This window comes from Hibiscus syriacus, unplaced genomic scaffold, assembly GCF_006381635.1.
Source record: "Hibiscus syriacus cultivar Baekdansim isolate YM2019G1 unplaced genomic scaffold, ASM638163v2 tig00110186_pilon, whole genome shotgun sequence".
Classification (NCBI taxonomy): domain Eukaryota; kingdom Viridiplantae; phylum Streptophyta; class Magnoliopsida; order Malvales; family Malvaceae; genus Hibiscus; species Hibiscus syriacus.
The window spans coordinates 611,528-626,310 of record NW_024062617.1 but is presented as its reverse complement, the minus strand read 5'-3'; the positions used below and the strand labels follow the sequence as shown (position 1 = coordinate 626,310).

The 14,783-nt window shown below is 37.4% G+C and overlaps 1 protein-coding gene and 2 pseudogenes across 1 annotated transcript; 1 reads left to right on the top strand and 2 right to left on the bottom strand.

The window, feature by feature from the left end:
- Positions 1 to 216: 216 nt before the first annotated feature.
- LOC120217228 lies at positions 217 to 3,490 on the bottom strand (annotated as a pseudogene).
- Positions 3,491 to 5,177: 1,687 nt separating this feature from the next.
- On the top strand, positions 5,178 to 7,723 carry LOC120217227 (ras-related protein RABA1c). The gene is made up of 2 exons (XM_039214422.1): positions 5,178 to 5,460; positions 7,243 to 7,723. Exons 1-2 carry the CDS (start codon positions 5,240 to 5,242, stop codon positions 7,676 to 7,678), a joined length of 657 nt encoding a protein of 218 aa, XP_039070353.1. The 5' UTR covers positions 5,178 to 5,239; the 3' UTR covers positions 7,679 to 7,723.
- A 5,278-nt stretch (positions 7,724 to 13,001) lies between these two features.
- On the bottom strand, positions 13,002 to 14,752 carry LOC120217293 (annotated as a pseudogene).
- Between the last annotated feature and the right edge of the window lie 31 nt (positions 14,753 to 14,783).

Below are 14,783 nucleotides of genomic sequence, written 5' to 3'. Positions count from 1 at the left end.
AAGGCTCTGCACATATTGAAAGCTCTAGTAACCATTACGTGATTTATAGTTGTTAATTGATGGCTTGCTTTCGATTCGAGGTCTTCGGACCATAGGCCACCAGACACGAACTTTCGACTGACGGGTTTCGAAATCAAGTGGAAAAAGGACAATCTACCTTGACATCAGGTCATGCATGACTTTCTTCTCATCTGGCCCTGGAATTCTTTATAAAGCTATTGACGATATTTCAGAGGGAAATGTCGGATTCGGCGTCTGTTAAGGATACGGGGTCTGAAGCTTCCGCGAGAGCTTGAAGCATGTTTACGACCTCAGCCGGGTCGTCCAAATAATACTTGGCTTTGCTAGGTTTCTGACCAACTGTACAGGCAAAAACAGACGTATTTGAGGAGAGGATGCCGCCGGAAATTGCACTACTAATGATCTCGAACATCTCATCAGATCGGTCATCGCCAATGCAGAGAACAAAATCCGCTTGCCTTCCATTCTCGGCCATGGTCGTGAATATCTTTTCGGCGACGACGCCTTTAGTGAGTCCCTAAAAGCAACATTAGAGAGCTGATTAACATCAATTCATGCATTCATCCAGTTAATGAAACTATGTTATTAAATCACTTGTGATGAACAATATAACCACCCCAAAATTGATTGCAAAGTTATCTTTTACGTTCTGTAATCGCAAATAAAGGAATTGAAGAAAAAGTTTTCCGCGTGTAAAACCGATTTTAACATACGAACTAGAAGAAACGATCGAGAAATACACGAAAGACACATATTGCATTTCATTAAGTTGGAAAATCTAAACCAAGTTAAAAAGGTACCTGCGGTTTGACTTCAATGATATACTGGCCACTTTTCACAGTCACTGGCTCATTTGCTAATACACTCTCGAGATGATCTAACATCTCCTTCGCCTGGCTAGACCCGAAACTCGGGTCTGCATCTCGATGGTGCCAGACCAAAGCACTCTCCTTGGTTTCAATAGAGGAGCCATCAGTGGCCTCTGTATACAATTTCATAACAGGTTCAGCTATTTCCTTCCACCCAAACTCGCTACTCTGTCCACGAACTTCCCACTTATCGTCACTAGACCACCTGAAAAACCGACAACTTTGAAGTAAGTGCACCAATTGAAGAACCACTACAACAAAAAGAAAAAGGCGGAAAAGGCGTAAACAACATACCTCATGAAATAACCATGTTCAGCTGCAATTCCGAGTTTCTTACATCGAGAAAACCATTTGTCTAAACTTTCTCTTCCTCTTCCACTTACAACAAAAACTGTATTCTTGGAGTCATCAGAGAGCGTGTTTATGATTGAGATGACCTCCACACTTGGGGCCTTATTATGTGATGCTTGAGGCATTACTGTTCCGTCATAGTCGAACAGTATAGCCCTATTTTTGGACCTTAAATACACAGATTCCATGTGATCAATAGACAACTTTCTGAAGTTAGGGTCAAGTGCTACAACTCTGAATCCAAAGCTCAAACCAATACCCCAACACCGTCTTCTAAAATGGTCTTTGCACGTCCTTTCCATATCCTGGAAGAAGCTACGAGACCAGAATGCTACATCATGTGAGCTAACATACCTATAATGCTTCTCGTGTCGCAACTGCTTCTCAGCATCAACCATTGAGATTGCCTCATTCATTGCCTCAGCAGTTGCTTCGATATTCCAAGGGTTTACCCGAATTGCACCACTGAGTGAAGGAGAGCAACCAATAAACTCCGATACCACTAGCATGCTCTTCTTAGGCCCATTTGATTCAGAGACTCCTGCCGGCATGCAATATACTCGTAAGGGGTAAGGTTCATCCCATCTCTCACAGCCGTGACTACAACACACTCGGCTATAGTGTAGTATGCAACCCTTTCACTTAGGGATACTGGCTTATCAATGAAGACAATTGGTTCATAACCAGGTTGTCTGAAAGCCTCATTTATTCTCATGCAGCTTGCCTTTATTTCAGCCTGCGTGCTCTCGAGATCTTTCCCTCTTCCCCTAGCAGGGTCGTGATCTGTACGAGCACTGCTTTTCCCTGCCACTTTGGGTGCCTTTTCAACAACTGCTCTGTTGCCAATAGCTTCAAGTTGACACCTTTAAGACATCCATGTCATCGACTCCAAGCAATACAGTCTTTCCTTCGAACTGTCTTTTAAGCTCACCTATTATTGATTCCTCATCAGCAAGTCTCAGTGCAGATTCGATCTGTTCCATGTGGACTCCTACAGGCATGATCTTTATCCCAATTGTCCTTCCATAGTACTCCAGTCCTATATATCCCCTTTTCGACTGATACTCTAAACCAAACATTCGACTACAACAAGACAAAAAATGGCGAGCATAATCAAAGTATGAAAACCAATTAGGTCCGAATTCAACAGTGCCTTTAGGATCTCTTCCCTCACTGGCAAAGTTCTATATATCTCAGACGAAGGGAAGGGGCTATGTAGAAAAAAGCCCATTTTCAATCTATTAAACCTTCTCCTCAAGAAGGTAGGCAGCACCATCAAATGATAATCGTGGATCCAAACATAATCATCTTCCGGATTAATAACTTCGATAACCCTTTGAGAAAAAATCTTATTCGCAGCAACATATGCCTCCCACAAAGACCTATCGAATCTACCTCCACGATTCACCGAAAGCGGCAGCATATAATGGAAAAGTGGCCACAAATTCTGTTTACAGAAACCGTGATAGAACTTCATGAAAATCTCGGGCGGCAAAAATGCAGGGACACACTTAAACTTATCCAACAAATGCTGCGAAACCTCATCTTGTTCGTTGACATCAACATCAACCTTCAAAGAACCAACATACAAAACCTCCATTTCTTCAGGCAAACCATCTTTAACTGTAATAACAACGAATAGTCGTCCCAACTAAAAGTCCCTTTATTATCCTGTCTACGCTTAGCTTTAACAGGTAATTGATTCGCTACGATAATAATTCGATCCTGATTAACCGAAGATGGTACATCAGAGCTCACACTATTAGCCGGATCATCATCAAGCTCGGAAATTACCCCGGGAACGGTCATCACTCGTGTCAGCCGTTTCTTCTCGCGAGGATGACTCATTACCGGGAAATTACCCTCGGCTAAATCTAAAAGATTAGTATACGATCTTGACATCATCTTTACCCCTCTTTTCTAATTATCACCCTCAACAACAATCGAACAGATCAAAACTATAAACAAGATCCTTCAAGGTTTTGATTTCTCTCCCAAAATCTACTCTTTTAATTTTGGCACGATCTGCATTAGTATTTGAAGCAGACATCATCTTTACAATAATCAAATAAATTCGATCCAAAATTGCAAAAAAGAAAAACTCTAAAAATACCCAAAAGAATACTATATCAAAATTCAATCAAAAATAAAATAAAAAACCAAATTATGAGCCGGATGAATGCAAATGATGAAACATTGAAACTAACATTACCCTTCAAAGCACTGAGCTTTTTGTCAAGAATTGGGAATTTTCTCGGATGGGGTTCATTCAAGGGGAGGAACGAATTCAGGGTTTTTTTTTGTGTGGTCCTCTGTTGATTTCAACGAGTCACATTTGCAAATCAAAAGAAAAAATTGGCCTTTTTTGGGTTTGTTTTTACTTTTTCCTTTCTGCATGCAGCTTGCAAGTGTTGGTTATATGGCAATCGACATTGGAGAAAAAGCATGCAAGGTGGCGCCACTTCACTTTTGCCGTTCGATGGTACGTACACAAGTTGATCTTTGCCGTTCTTTAAACACGAACCCGTTTCCCTTTTTTCCATTTGTCTTTTATAGAGAGCGTTTGGGAAGTGATTGTGTGATTGGATTTAAGTATGATTAGGTGTAATTATAAAATTTGTGAATCATACTAAATTTAATTTAACTAAAAGATTATATTAAAGGAATATATTTATTGAATTTAAATTAAATTAAATTGAGCTAATAAATTATATAAGTAAAAAGGATAAAATGTATAGTTATATCAATTTTATAAAGGACGATGCTTCCACGCTCGACGTGCACGGATGAATACCATTAAATTAATATATAAAACATTAAATTATAAAGTACTAAACGTATAATTATAAATTAGTTAAAAATCTAAATGAAATACAATATTTATAAAATATTAGTTTTTAGGTAAACTATACAAAATTGAAAAATCGATTGTTAAAGTAAAAAAAGTAAATAGTTAAGTGATCAATGATATTTACCCTAAAAATTAATATTTTATAAATATTATATTTTATGTAAATTACATTTAGATTTTTAACTAATTTACAATTATATGTTTAGTACTTATAATTTAATGTTTTATAATTTAATTTAATGGTGATCATTGTTAAAGTTGCTCATCCACACTCGACGAGCGTTGTATAATTTTTCTTTTATAAATTGTAACGTTAATTTGTTTCGTCAAAATAATAATGATATGTGGTTTGGTTAGTATTATTTAAATAGTTAATTAGTTTGATTAATAAAATTCAAGGATTAATAGTTAAAATAGATAAATATATTTATTAAATTTAATTTAAATTAAAATTAAATTGATAAAATGTACAAGTAAAAAGAATTAAATGTGTAATTATACTAATATATTAACTGTTACATTAGTTCTTCGAAAAATATTAACATCATGTGACTTGATTGTTATGATTTAAATAATAAGTGATCTCACTGATAAAATTAAAAGTTGTCGGTAAGATTAGAATCTTTCATTATTAAATGATCATAGATGTACTTTACCCTATTTTTTAAAATTATAAATAAAAATTATTTAAAATTAAATCAAATTTTAGTAATTTAAGTGTTAAATTTGTATCATGTTATCGATATAATGATAGTTAATACCAAAATGATTATTTTGTAATTGATCGATAATTTGAATGATCGTAATATTATTTTTGAAACTTTAATATTTAACATAAAAACTTGATAAAACTTCAGTTACCAAAAAAATAAATTCAGATGTAACGTTAGACAGAAAACACAAGCACCAAATGTAGAAAGAAAAAAACTAACAAATTCAATTACCATATTAGAAAGAAAACAAATTTAGATACCAAATTGAATAAAAACATATATATATATATATATATATATACACATACCGACATCAAATAAAATGACAGATGGTATCAGATCGTATTTATTTTCTAGAGCGATCTTGAGAAAAAGCTCTTAATAAACTGGAAACTAATCCTTCTTCGAAGCGAAGCACAAAGTAAAAGTAAAAGATGGCTGGTTATAGAGCAGAGGACGACTATGACTACCTATTCAAGGTGGTTTTGATCGGTGATTCAGGCGTGGGGAAGTCCAATTTGCTCTCAAGGTTCACCAGGAACGAGTTCAGCTTGGAATCCAAGTCCACCATTGGCGTTGAGTTCGCAACTCGGAGCTTAAACGTCGATGGCAAAGTCATCAAAGCTCAGATTTGGGACACTGCTGGTCAAGAAAGGTCTCACTCTTACCATTCACTTGTCTTCCTTTCCTCGTTTCTTGATCTGGGTGTTTTTAATTCTCAGCTGATTTTGCAATTTTTTTTTATGAAATATGGAAATATCTATTTTGGGTTGAAATTTGATTTTGGAAGTGTTTTGATTTGTCCTGAAAATGGATTTAGGTAGTTTTTTTTCTTGCATATCTCTAGATCTGTCAGCTGCATGCGTCTTTTTTTCTTACAAATTTAGTTGCTTAGGTTTTGGATTTTGAATAGCTTGAACATAGAATTGGAGTGTTGATCAACAAATCTCAATATTTCTCCAACTTGTAATTGAGTTTTCATGTGGTAATTTAGTTGACTTGTGTGAGTTCTACCACAGTATGGTTTACAAGAAACCGATGAACTTCACTGGCGGCCGTAAACTTCGTCTCTATTCATCTTTCCTGCTTCATAATTCTGTCAGTATAGTCCCAAAGACATAATCGTTTAACCGAGTGTGCGAATAGAATCTGGTGCTTAGCATAATCTTTAGGTGGTCAATGGGACCTTGTAGTTACGGTTTGGCGAATTTGGTGATGGAAGAAATGGCTTGAACCAGCAAATAGATGTTAGGTTGTCATTGGGATATTTTAGTTATTACACGGTTCGGTTTGAACATAGAATTGGAGTGTTGATCAACAAATCTCAATATTTCTCCAACTTGTAATTGAGTTTTCATGTGGTAATTTAGTTGACTTGTGTGAGTTCTACCACAGTATGGTTTACAAGAAACCGATGAACTTCACTGGCGGCCGTAAACTTCGTCTCTATTCATTACTTTCCTGCTTCATAATTCTGTCAGTATAGTCCCAAAGACAATCGTTTAACCGAGTGTGCGAATAGAATCTGGTGCTTAGCATAATCTTTTAGGTGGTCAATGGGACCTTGTAGTTACGGTTTGGCGAATTTGGTGATGGAAGAAATGGCTTGAACCAGCAAATAGATGTTAGGTTGTCATTGGGATATTTTAGTTATTACACGGTTCGGTTTGGGACGAGTTTTTGCTTCCTGTAAATATTTTATTCTTTCATTCTTATGTGCTAGAGAAGTCGATACGTATGGTTTTTAATGCACTATGGCATATTAATCTTTAGGAGGGATCAAAAATATAATTTTTTGATTTAACTAAAGGGCTAAAAGACTTAAATTGAACTTTGGCCCTGCTTTCCCCTAGCTTGTCCCTGGTTGGTTTTGTAGAATTTACAGCCGATTTCATACTTTGTTGGCCGGTGTCAACTTACCAAGAATTTCGGTATTGCATATGAAAATAAAACATTTCAATATGAAAAGTCCCTTGGATCCTAGAACACGTGCTATAATTGTTGATGTTGCCATTATCTTTTCCTTGGTCGGTTTTGGTTTCCCTGTTTTAGTAGGGTGTAAGGCCACTAAAGCATTGCCCTCCGTTCTCTAGACCGGCGGAAAGTAAGGGAAGGAGGAGGTGAGGATAGGCCATGAAGAACAATGGAAACATACATTTAGCAATTTTCTGAGGTTTACAATCTCTACATAGTTTAGATTCGTAATTCAGATAAGGGTGGTATGATTGAATTGCTTCGTCATCATGATAATAGCTGCACTACTGTAGTTTTAGTTCCTATGAATCAATGCATCACTGAAGCTCGATGTTTTCAGAACAAATGCTCTCTTTGTACTTGAAAGCTAGTTCTTTTTTACTGAAACGAGTGTTAAATCTTTATGTTCCATACTTCTTGTGCTTGTTTTATGTTTTCTCAACTTCTCTCTTCAAACTTATAGGTATCGTGCCATAACAAGTGCCTATTACCGAGGAGCTGTTGGTGCGCTTCTCGTGTACGATGTTACCCGGCACTCCACGTTTGAGAATGTCGAGAGGTGGTTAAGAGAGTTAAGGGATCACACGGATCCCAACATTGTAGTCATGCTCATCGGTAACAAATCAGATCTCCGTCATCTTGTGGCCGTCCCGACCGAGGACGGGAAGTCTTTTGCCGAGAAAGAGTCCCTCTACTTCATGGAAACATCTGCTCTCGATGCTACAAATGTGGAAAATGCATTTGCTGAAGTTCTTACACAAATCTACCATATCGTGAGCAAAAAAGCCATGGAAGCGGGCGAAGAAGGGATTAACTCGGTTGTTCCCTCCAAAGGTGAGAAAATCGATGTCGGTAAAGATGTCTCCGCGATGAAGAAAGGGGGTTGTTGTTCAAGCTAGAATGTAGTTAATCTGAAGAAGTCTGATTGTTTTACCGATGTGGGTGGGGATTGTTTTTATAGTATTGCATTTAAAATATGAGTTGGGGTGGCGGTTTCTCCAATTCATTTCATTTTTACAGAAGAATTACAATTGGGATGCCAATGGTGTTCTGTATAATTAGTGTAGGAATTGCTTACATTTTGCTGCATGTTACAAAGGATAATGGTGTTGAAAATACTGCCAGCAATGAAGTATAATTTTGCAGTCGCCTTGTTCTATATGTTGAAAACCAGTTTATTTCTTAAAGAAATACCATTTTGATGGTTTGGATTCATTTCAAATAAATAAATACTGAATGATAAATATGATTTGTGAACTTGACCAAATAAAAAAATCTCACTCGATGCAACTCGACTCGCACCCATTGTCGTCCAGTGGTTAGGATATATGGCTTTGAAATGTCTGCAACAAACTTTAGCTTGAAAAGCATTTGTGGAATGTGCTATTCATATTAATATATAGGGAAACCATAGTAGATATGAAATTTTCATTAAGACTTTCATGGATTTGAAAACTGCAGGCTGAACTGAAAGCAATCATCATATACGTACAGTGAGTGAGGAAATGCATGATGCATTACGGTTACGGGGCAAATCTCCTTTGGATGTAGCTAAACTTGGTTCCACATGCATGCATGCATGTATGTATGTATGAAGAGCCTCCATGCATGAAGTTTTTGATGGCTTGGGAAAAGTGTTTGCTAAACAAGTTACACTAACCATGCGGTATCTGCAACACGATGGTTATATGCATGAAGGTAGTTTTTAAAATGCAGTAATCGATGCCTACTCTACATCTATTACAATTGTAGACGTAATGAATTCCATCATTAACGTCTTGCTTGCCTTATTATCCATTTTATCATTTTGTTTCTTCACGATACCTTTAGGAGTTGTCGGTACGAGTGTATATTCGATCAAATTGAATTAAAAATTTTGAGTTAGACAAGTTGACAAGATTTATTTTATGACTTCAATTTTATATTAATTTTTTCCAAATCAAATTAAATTGTTCGAATTTCTCTTTAAATTTATGGGTAAAGCATAATAATGATCACTGAACTTTTCTAAAGCTTTCATTTAGGTCTCCCAACTTTTAAAATTGCAATATAATCCCCCAATATTTAGTCTGTTTGTAATATGGTCCCCCAACATTTAGTCCGTTTGCAATATCCCCCAACAGTTACGTCGAGACTATATTGAAGTTGAGGGACCTAAATGAAAACTTTAGAAAAGTTCAATGACCATTACTATACTTTACCCTTAATAATATCCATTGTTAAGATGTTGCTAACAATATAAAACTACTCTATCTATTTTTAAGCAATACTAGTAGGGGAAAGTTTTGGAAAAATGGAGGATATTTCGCCTTCTGCTCTACGCATTCTTAAGCAATTCTACACTCAGCCAAACGGAAACAATGGCGACAACGACTATGATCAATTTTGTCTCCATACTAAAGCCTTGACTCTCATATCAATTCAAAAAAGGACGACGAATTACTATTTTCACGCTGGGGTTCTTAAATCTTTGATCCTCCTCGATGAACTCGACCGTGGATAGGGTGTTCACGCCTCTGACGCCATGCGGGAAGCTTTTTGCGCCCTTGTTGTACATCGTACGCTGCGGTGGTTACACTTCTCGTGGGATGACTATTTTGACGCCATACGGAAGATTTGGGTAAAGAAAATTGGGGATTTGGAATTGTTTGGTGCCTCCGGCCTTCTTTCGACTGATTTAGCTAGATGGAGGAATGATATTGAAGCGGCACTGTGGGATCGAGAGATCGCTAAGAGGCTGTTACGCATTGAAACAACTTATGAAGCGCGGCGCCTAGTTCGATTTTATTTAGAGGAGACCTTCAGTCGATTGCCAGGGGATACCATTGTTGATGATGTTGCCTATGCTCCTGCTCCCACTGAAGGGACGATAGGCTCCTCTTCTCTTTCTTCTTTTGATTTTATTCCAAAGGCTTAATATTTTTAGGGTAAAGTATAGAAATGGTCACTGAACTTTTCTAAAACTTTCATTTAGGTCCTCTAACTTTTAAAACTTACAATGCAGTCCCCCAACATTTAGTCCGTTTGTAATATGATCCTCAAACATTTAGTTCATTTGTAATGTGGTCCCCGACGTAACTGTTGGAGGACCATATTACAAACGGACTAAATGTTGGGAGATTGTATTGCAAGTTTTAAAAGTTGGGGATCTAAATGAAAGCTTTAGAAAAGTTTAGTGACTATTATTATACTTTACCCTAAAAATAATAAGACTTTAGAATAAAATCAAAAACTTTCATTTAGGTCCTCTAACTTTTAAAACTTACAATGCAGTCCCCCAACATTTAGTCCGTTTGTAATATGATCCTCAAACATTTAGTTCATTTGTAATGTGGTCCCCGACGTAACTGTTGGGGACCATATTACAAACGGACTAAATGTTGGGAGATTGTATTGCAAGTTTTAAAGTGGGGATCTAAATGAAAGCTTTAGAAAAGTTTAGTGACTATTATTATACTTTACCCTAAAAATAATAAGACTTTAGAATAAAATCAAAAGAAGAAAGGGAAGAGGAGCTTACCGTTCCCTTCAGTAGGAGCAGAAGCAAGAGCATAGGCAACATCATCTGTAGTGGTGTCCCCTGTCAATCGATTGAAGGCCTCCTCTAAATAAAACCGAACTAGGCGCCGCGCTTCATCAGCAATTTCAATGCGTAATAGCCTCTTAGCGGTCTCTCGATCCCACAGTGTCGCTTCAATATCCTTCCTCCATTTAGCTAAATCAGTCGAAAGAAGGCCAGAGGCACCAGACAATTCCAAATCCCCAATTTCCTTTACCCAAATCCTCCGTACGACGTCAAAATAGTCATCCCACGAGAAGTGTAACCACCGCAGCGTACGATGTACAACAAGGGCGCAAAAAGCTTCCCGCATGGCGTCAGAGGCGTAAACACCCCATCTGGAGTCGAGTACATCGATGAGGATCAAAGATTCAAGAACCCCATCGTGAAAATAGTAATTCGTCGTCCTTTTTTGAATTGATAGGAGAGAGTCTACGGTGATACCAATCTTTAAGAATAAAGGAGATCCCCAACGTTGTGGCAACTACAGAGGTATTAAACTACTTAGCCATACCATGAAGCTATGGGAAAGGGTGATAGAGGCTAGGTTGAGACAGGTTACTAGAGTTTCGAAAAATCAATTTGGCTTTATGCCAGGTAGGTCTACTACGAAGGCAATTCATTTACTTCGACGGCTTATGGAGAAATATAGAGAAAAAAATAGATATGCACATGGCATTCATTGACCTTGAGAAGGCGTATGATAGTGTTCCCCGCGATACGATCTGGAAGACTTTGGAAACGAGACGGATCCCAACTACTTATATCCGGGCGATTCGTGATATGTACTATAGATCAACTACATATGTCAGGACTACAGTTGGTGACACCGAGTCATTCCCGGTGGAAATCGGACTCCACCAGGGGTCGGCTCTTAGCCCGTACATCTTCACCTTGATTATGGACGACATCTTTTGTGCGACACCAGGCGGTGTTCCATGGTGTATGCTTTTCGCTGACGACATAGTCCTAGTTGCTGAAACAAAAACTGAGTTGAATAGTAAACTGACTACCTGGAAGACTGCTTTGGAAGAAAAATGTCTAAGGATCAATATTCAAAAGACATAGTATTTATGTTCAAACTTCAGTGGGAACCAAAACGATGAAGATGTAGAAGTATGCATAGAAGGACACGTTCTCCCCACAAAGGATTTTTTCAAGTACCTAGGGTCTATGATACATAAAGATGGGGGTGTAGATGATGACGTTACACACCGTATTAAGGCGGGATGGCTAAAGTGGAGGGCTGCTATTGGAGTTTTGTGTGATAAGGTGCCTCTAAAACTTAAGGGAAAATTGTATAGAATGGCAATAAGACCAGCGCTGCTGTATGGATCAGAATGTTGGGCAATCAAGAAGGATCAGGTAAGGAGGGTGGAGGCCGCAGAAATGAGAATGCTTCGATAGATATGTGGTCGAACTCTGTGGGACATGACATCAAACTCTGCTATTAGATTATCCTTGGGGGTGGTGCCGATATCCGAAAAATTGAGGGAGGAAAGACTACGGTGGGTTGGACATGTCCTTAGGCGACAACCGTCTGATACGGTTAGGAGGGTAGAGTCGATTACAGTCGACGGTGCCAGAAGGAGAGGACGGCCTAGGCGGAAGTGGGAAGATTGCTTGAGATCTGATTTAAAGGATTTAGCCCTTACTGAGGACATGACCTCTGATAGGAAAGTATGGAGACTTAAAACCAGGGTAGCCGAGTAGTGCGGGTCACAACCATAGGGTGTAACATCTCTATCTTCTTTTTAATGCCTTTGTAGTAAAACCCATGACTTCTAATTTTTATATGTTTTTGTCATTGGAATCTATAAAGACTTAGAACTAGGGTAGCAAAGTAGTATTGCCTTAGTTTAGGTTTTAAACCATTTGACTTTATTCCTTCTCGTTGCCTGCTATCGTTGACTTCTATGTATCTTTATCTTCAGGTTCCCTCTTTTTAAATTTAGCAGGGTCTTACGTTTTTGTCTATATGTAGAGATTTTTACGCAGGGATTTATTTGCAGGGATTACTTCCCATTTCATACGCGCATATAAAGATTGCATATCAAGGCTGTACAACTATGTATTTATTTAATTATTTTTATATGCACTGCATTTTATCTTTATGTTTAAGTTTCTTACTGCCGGAGGTCTTTCACGGAAGCTGTTCTCAACATAGCGTTGGGGGCAGCCTACTAACATATCTCCCTCTTACCCCATTGCATATGAGAATAGGGTTTTGTTGTTTCCCCTACTAGTATTGCTTAAGAATGGATAGAGCAGTTTTATATTGTTAGCAACATCTTAACACTGGATATTATTAAGGGTAAAGTATAGTAATGGTCACTAAGCTTTTCTAAAACTTTCATTTAGGTCCTCATCTTTTAAAACTTGCAATACAATCCCTCAACATTTAGTCCGTTTAAAATATGGTCCCCAACAGTTACGTAGGAGACCATATTGCAAACAGACTAAATGTTGGGGACCATATTTTAAACGGACTAAATGTTGGGGGGATTATATTGCACGTTTTAAAAGTTGGGGGATCTAAATGAAAGCTTTAGAAAAGTTCAGTGACCATTACTATACTTTACCCTTGATTTAAACAACCCCTTGGACTAAACCCCAATATCGGATGATACATTAATAATGTAAATAAACCAACAGAAAGGAGTAGCAATGATTCATAAAGCCAAATCATAAATCTCTTAAAGAAAAAGATAACCAACACGTACCTAACAAATATCCAGTAGCCGAAACCTGAAAATAACTCAACTTAGCTCGCAACTACTCCTAAGCTCCAATATTCTGAGACTTGTTAAGAATGACACCTTCATATTTGACTTGGAACCACTTCATGGCATCTTCCTTGATAACTCTGTGTTGAATGCCAACACGCGACATGCACCTACGGCGACGACCCACACGGTACCCGGCTCGTTCGAGAACGACATAGAAGTCCATACCATAGATACCAGTTGAAGGATCATACCTAGAAAGATAGAAATAGTTGTAAGTTTCTTCTCTCACGAAGTTCACAACATGAATATTGAATGTAACTACGAGTAGAATGAATCCATTGATATAACTTCTTTGTACTAACTCAGTTATGGCAATAAGACATCCACAAGATTCCTCTCATACTTATACTATACCAACCACAAGGATGATTACTTAAATCCTCATGCCATTTTGAACCTACATACCCAAAAGTTGAAATAGTCGAAAACTCTGACTCGAAAACAATAGCATTGCAGCATACAAACAAGTGCCTTGCCATTCAAGTTATAGTATTTTAATTACAAAATTCAGCGAAAATCAATAGCCTAGGGCAAGCAAAAATACCTAACATAGTTTTATCACGATCATTCTTGTTAACTTTTGATAAATCAAAATTTGATAGTAACGGTTACCCAAAATAAACTTAATTGATGCCGAGATCAATGTCCTCTTGGATACCGAATCCAAAGCAGCCAGTATCACTGAAGTTCCTCCTCAGAAGCTCATATTCCTTAACCTTCAATCCACTCTCAAGAAGTTGCATTGCCTTCTCTCCCCTCACCGTAACGTAGCAAGCAATCTTCTCGTTTAGCATTATTCCAAAAGATCTCACAATATATCTAGCTGCTTGCATCAACCCAAATTTTTATTTTCATTAAAACCAAAACGAAACAAAAGGGTAAACATAATAGCATCAATCCCTGTAATTTCTCAAATTTTAAGATTTGGCTGATGTAGTTAAAATGTAAAAAAAAAAAAACTAAGATTTCTTATTCAAAAGCATATGCCCCGTTGTATGTTTCATTTTGGCATTTTTATAACTTTGCCAACTTAAAAAAAGTATCTGCTAACAAACATGCCAAATTGACAAAACCTGACAGATAATATGAACAGCGCGAAAGATTGAATTAAGATTTTTAAATAAAAATTGCAGGAAGATCAAAATTTAAACTCTTTTATTAAATTGTTCAAGAACACCGATTAAATCTCAAAGTTCAAGGATTTACAACATATTTATACCAAAAAAACTAAAAGGCAGCATTAGGTTGAGAATTTTTACCCTTGGAGAAAACTGGGGTTTGACCACTGAGTTGCTCCAAGACCTGAACAAAAAACAAAAACATAGTTAATAGATTTTGGGATTTGAAAATGAATGTGTTTTGGGTACCTTGGCAGCACGGGTGAGACGATCACCGCTTTCACCGACGGAGATGGTGAGGACGAACTTTCATTTCTCTCATTGGGTTCGATAATTTCTTCTCCGATGCCTTCCATAATTAGCCAAAAACAACAAAATGGTAATGAGATAATGGATGAATATAAAGAGTAGAAATGTTCGAATCAAGCGATTAGATTTTGAGAAAGAGAAAGATACCGTGGCGACTTTGAGGAGATTGAGAGAGAAGCTGCTTGATAGATCTAACATTTTTTTTGAAGATTAGGGTTTTAGGGTTCTT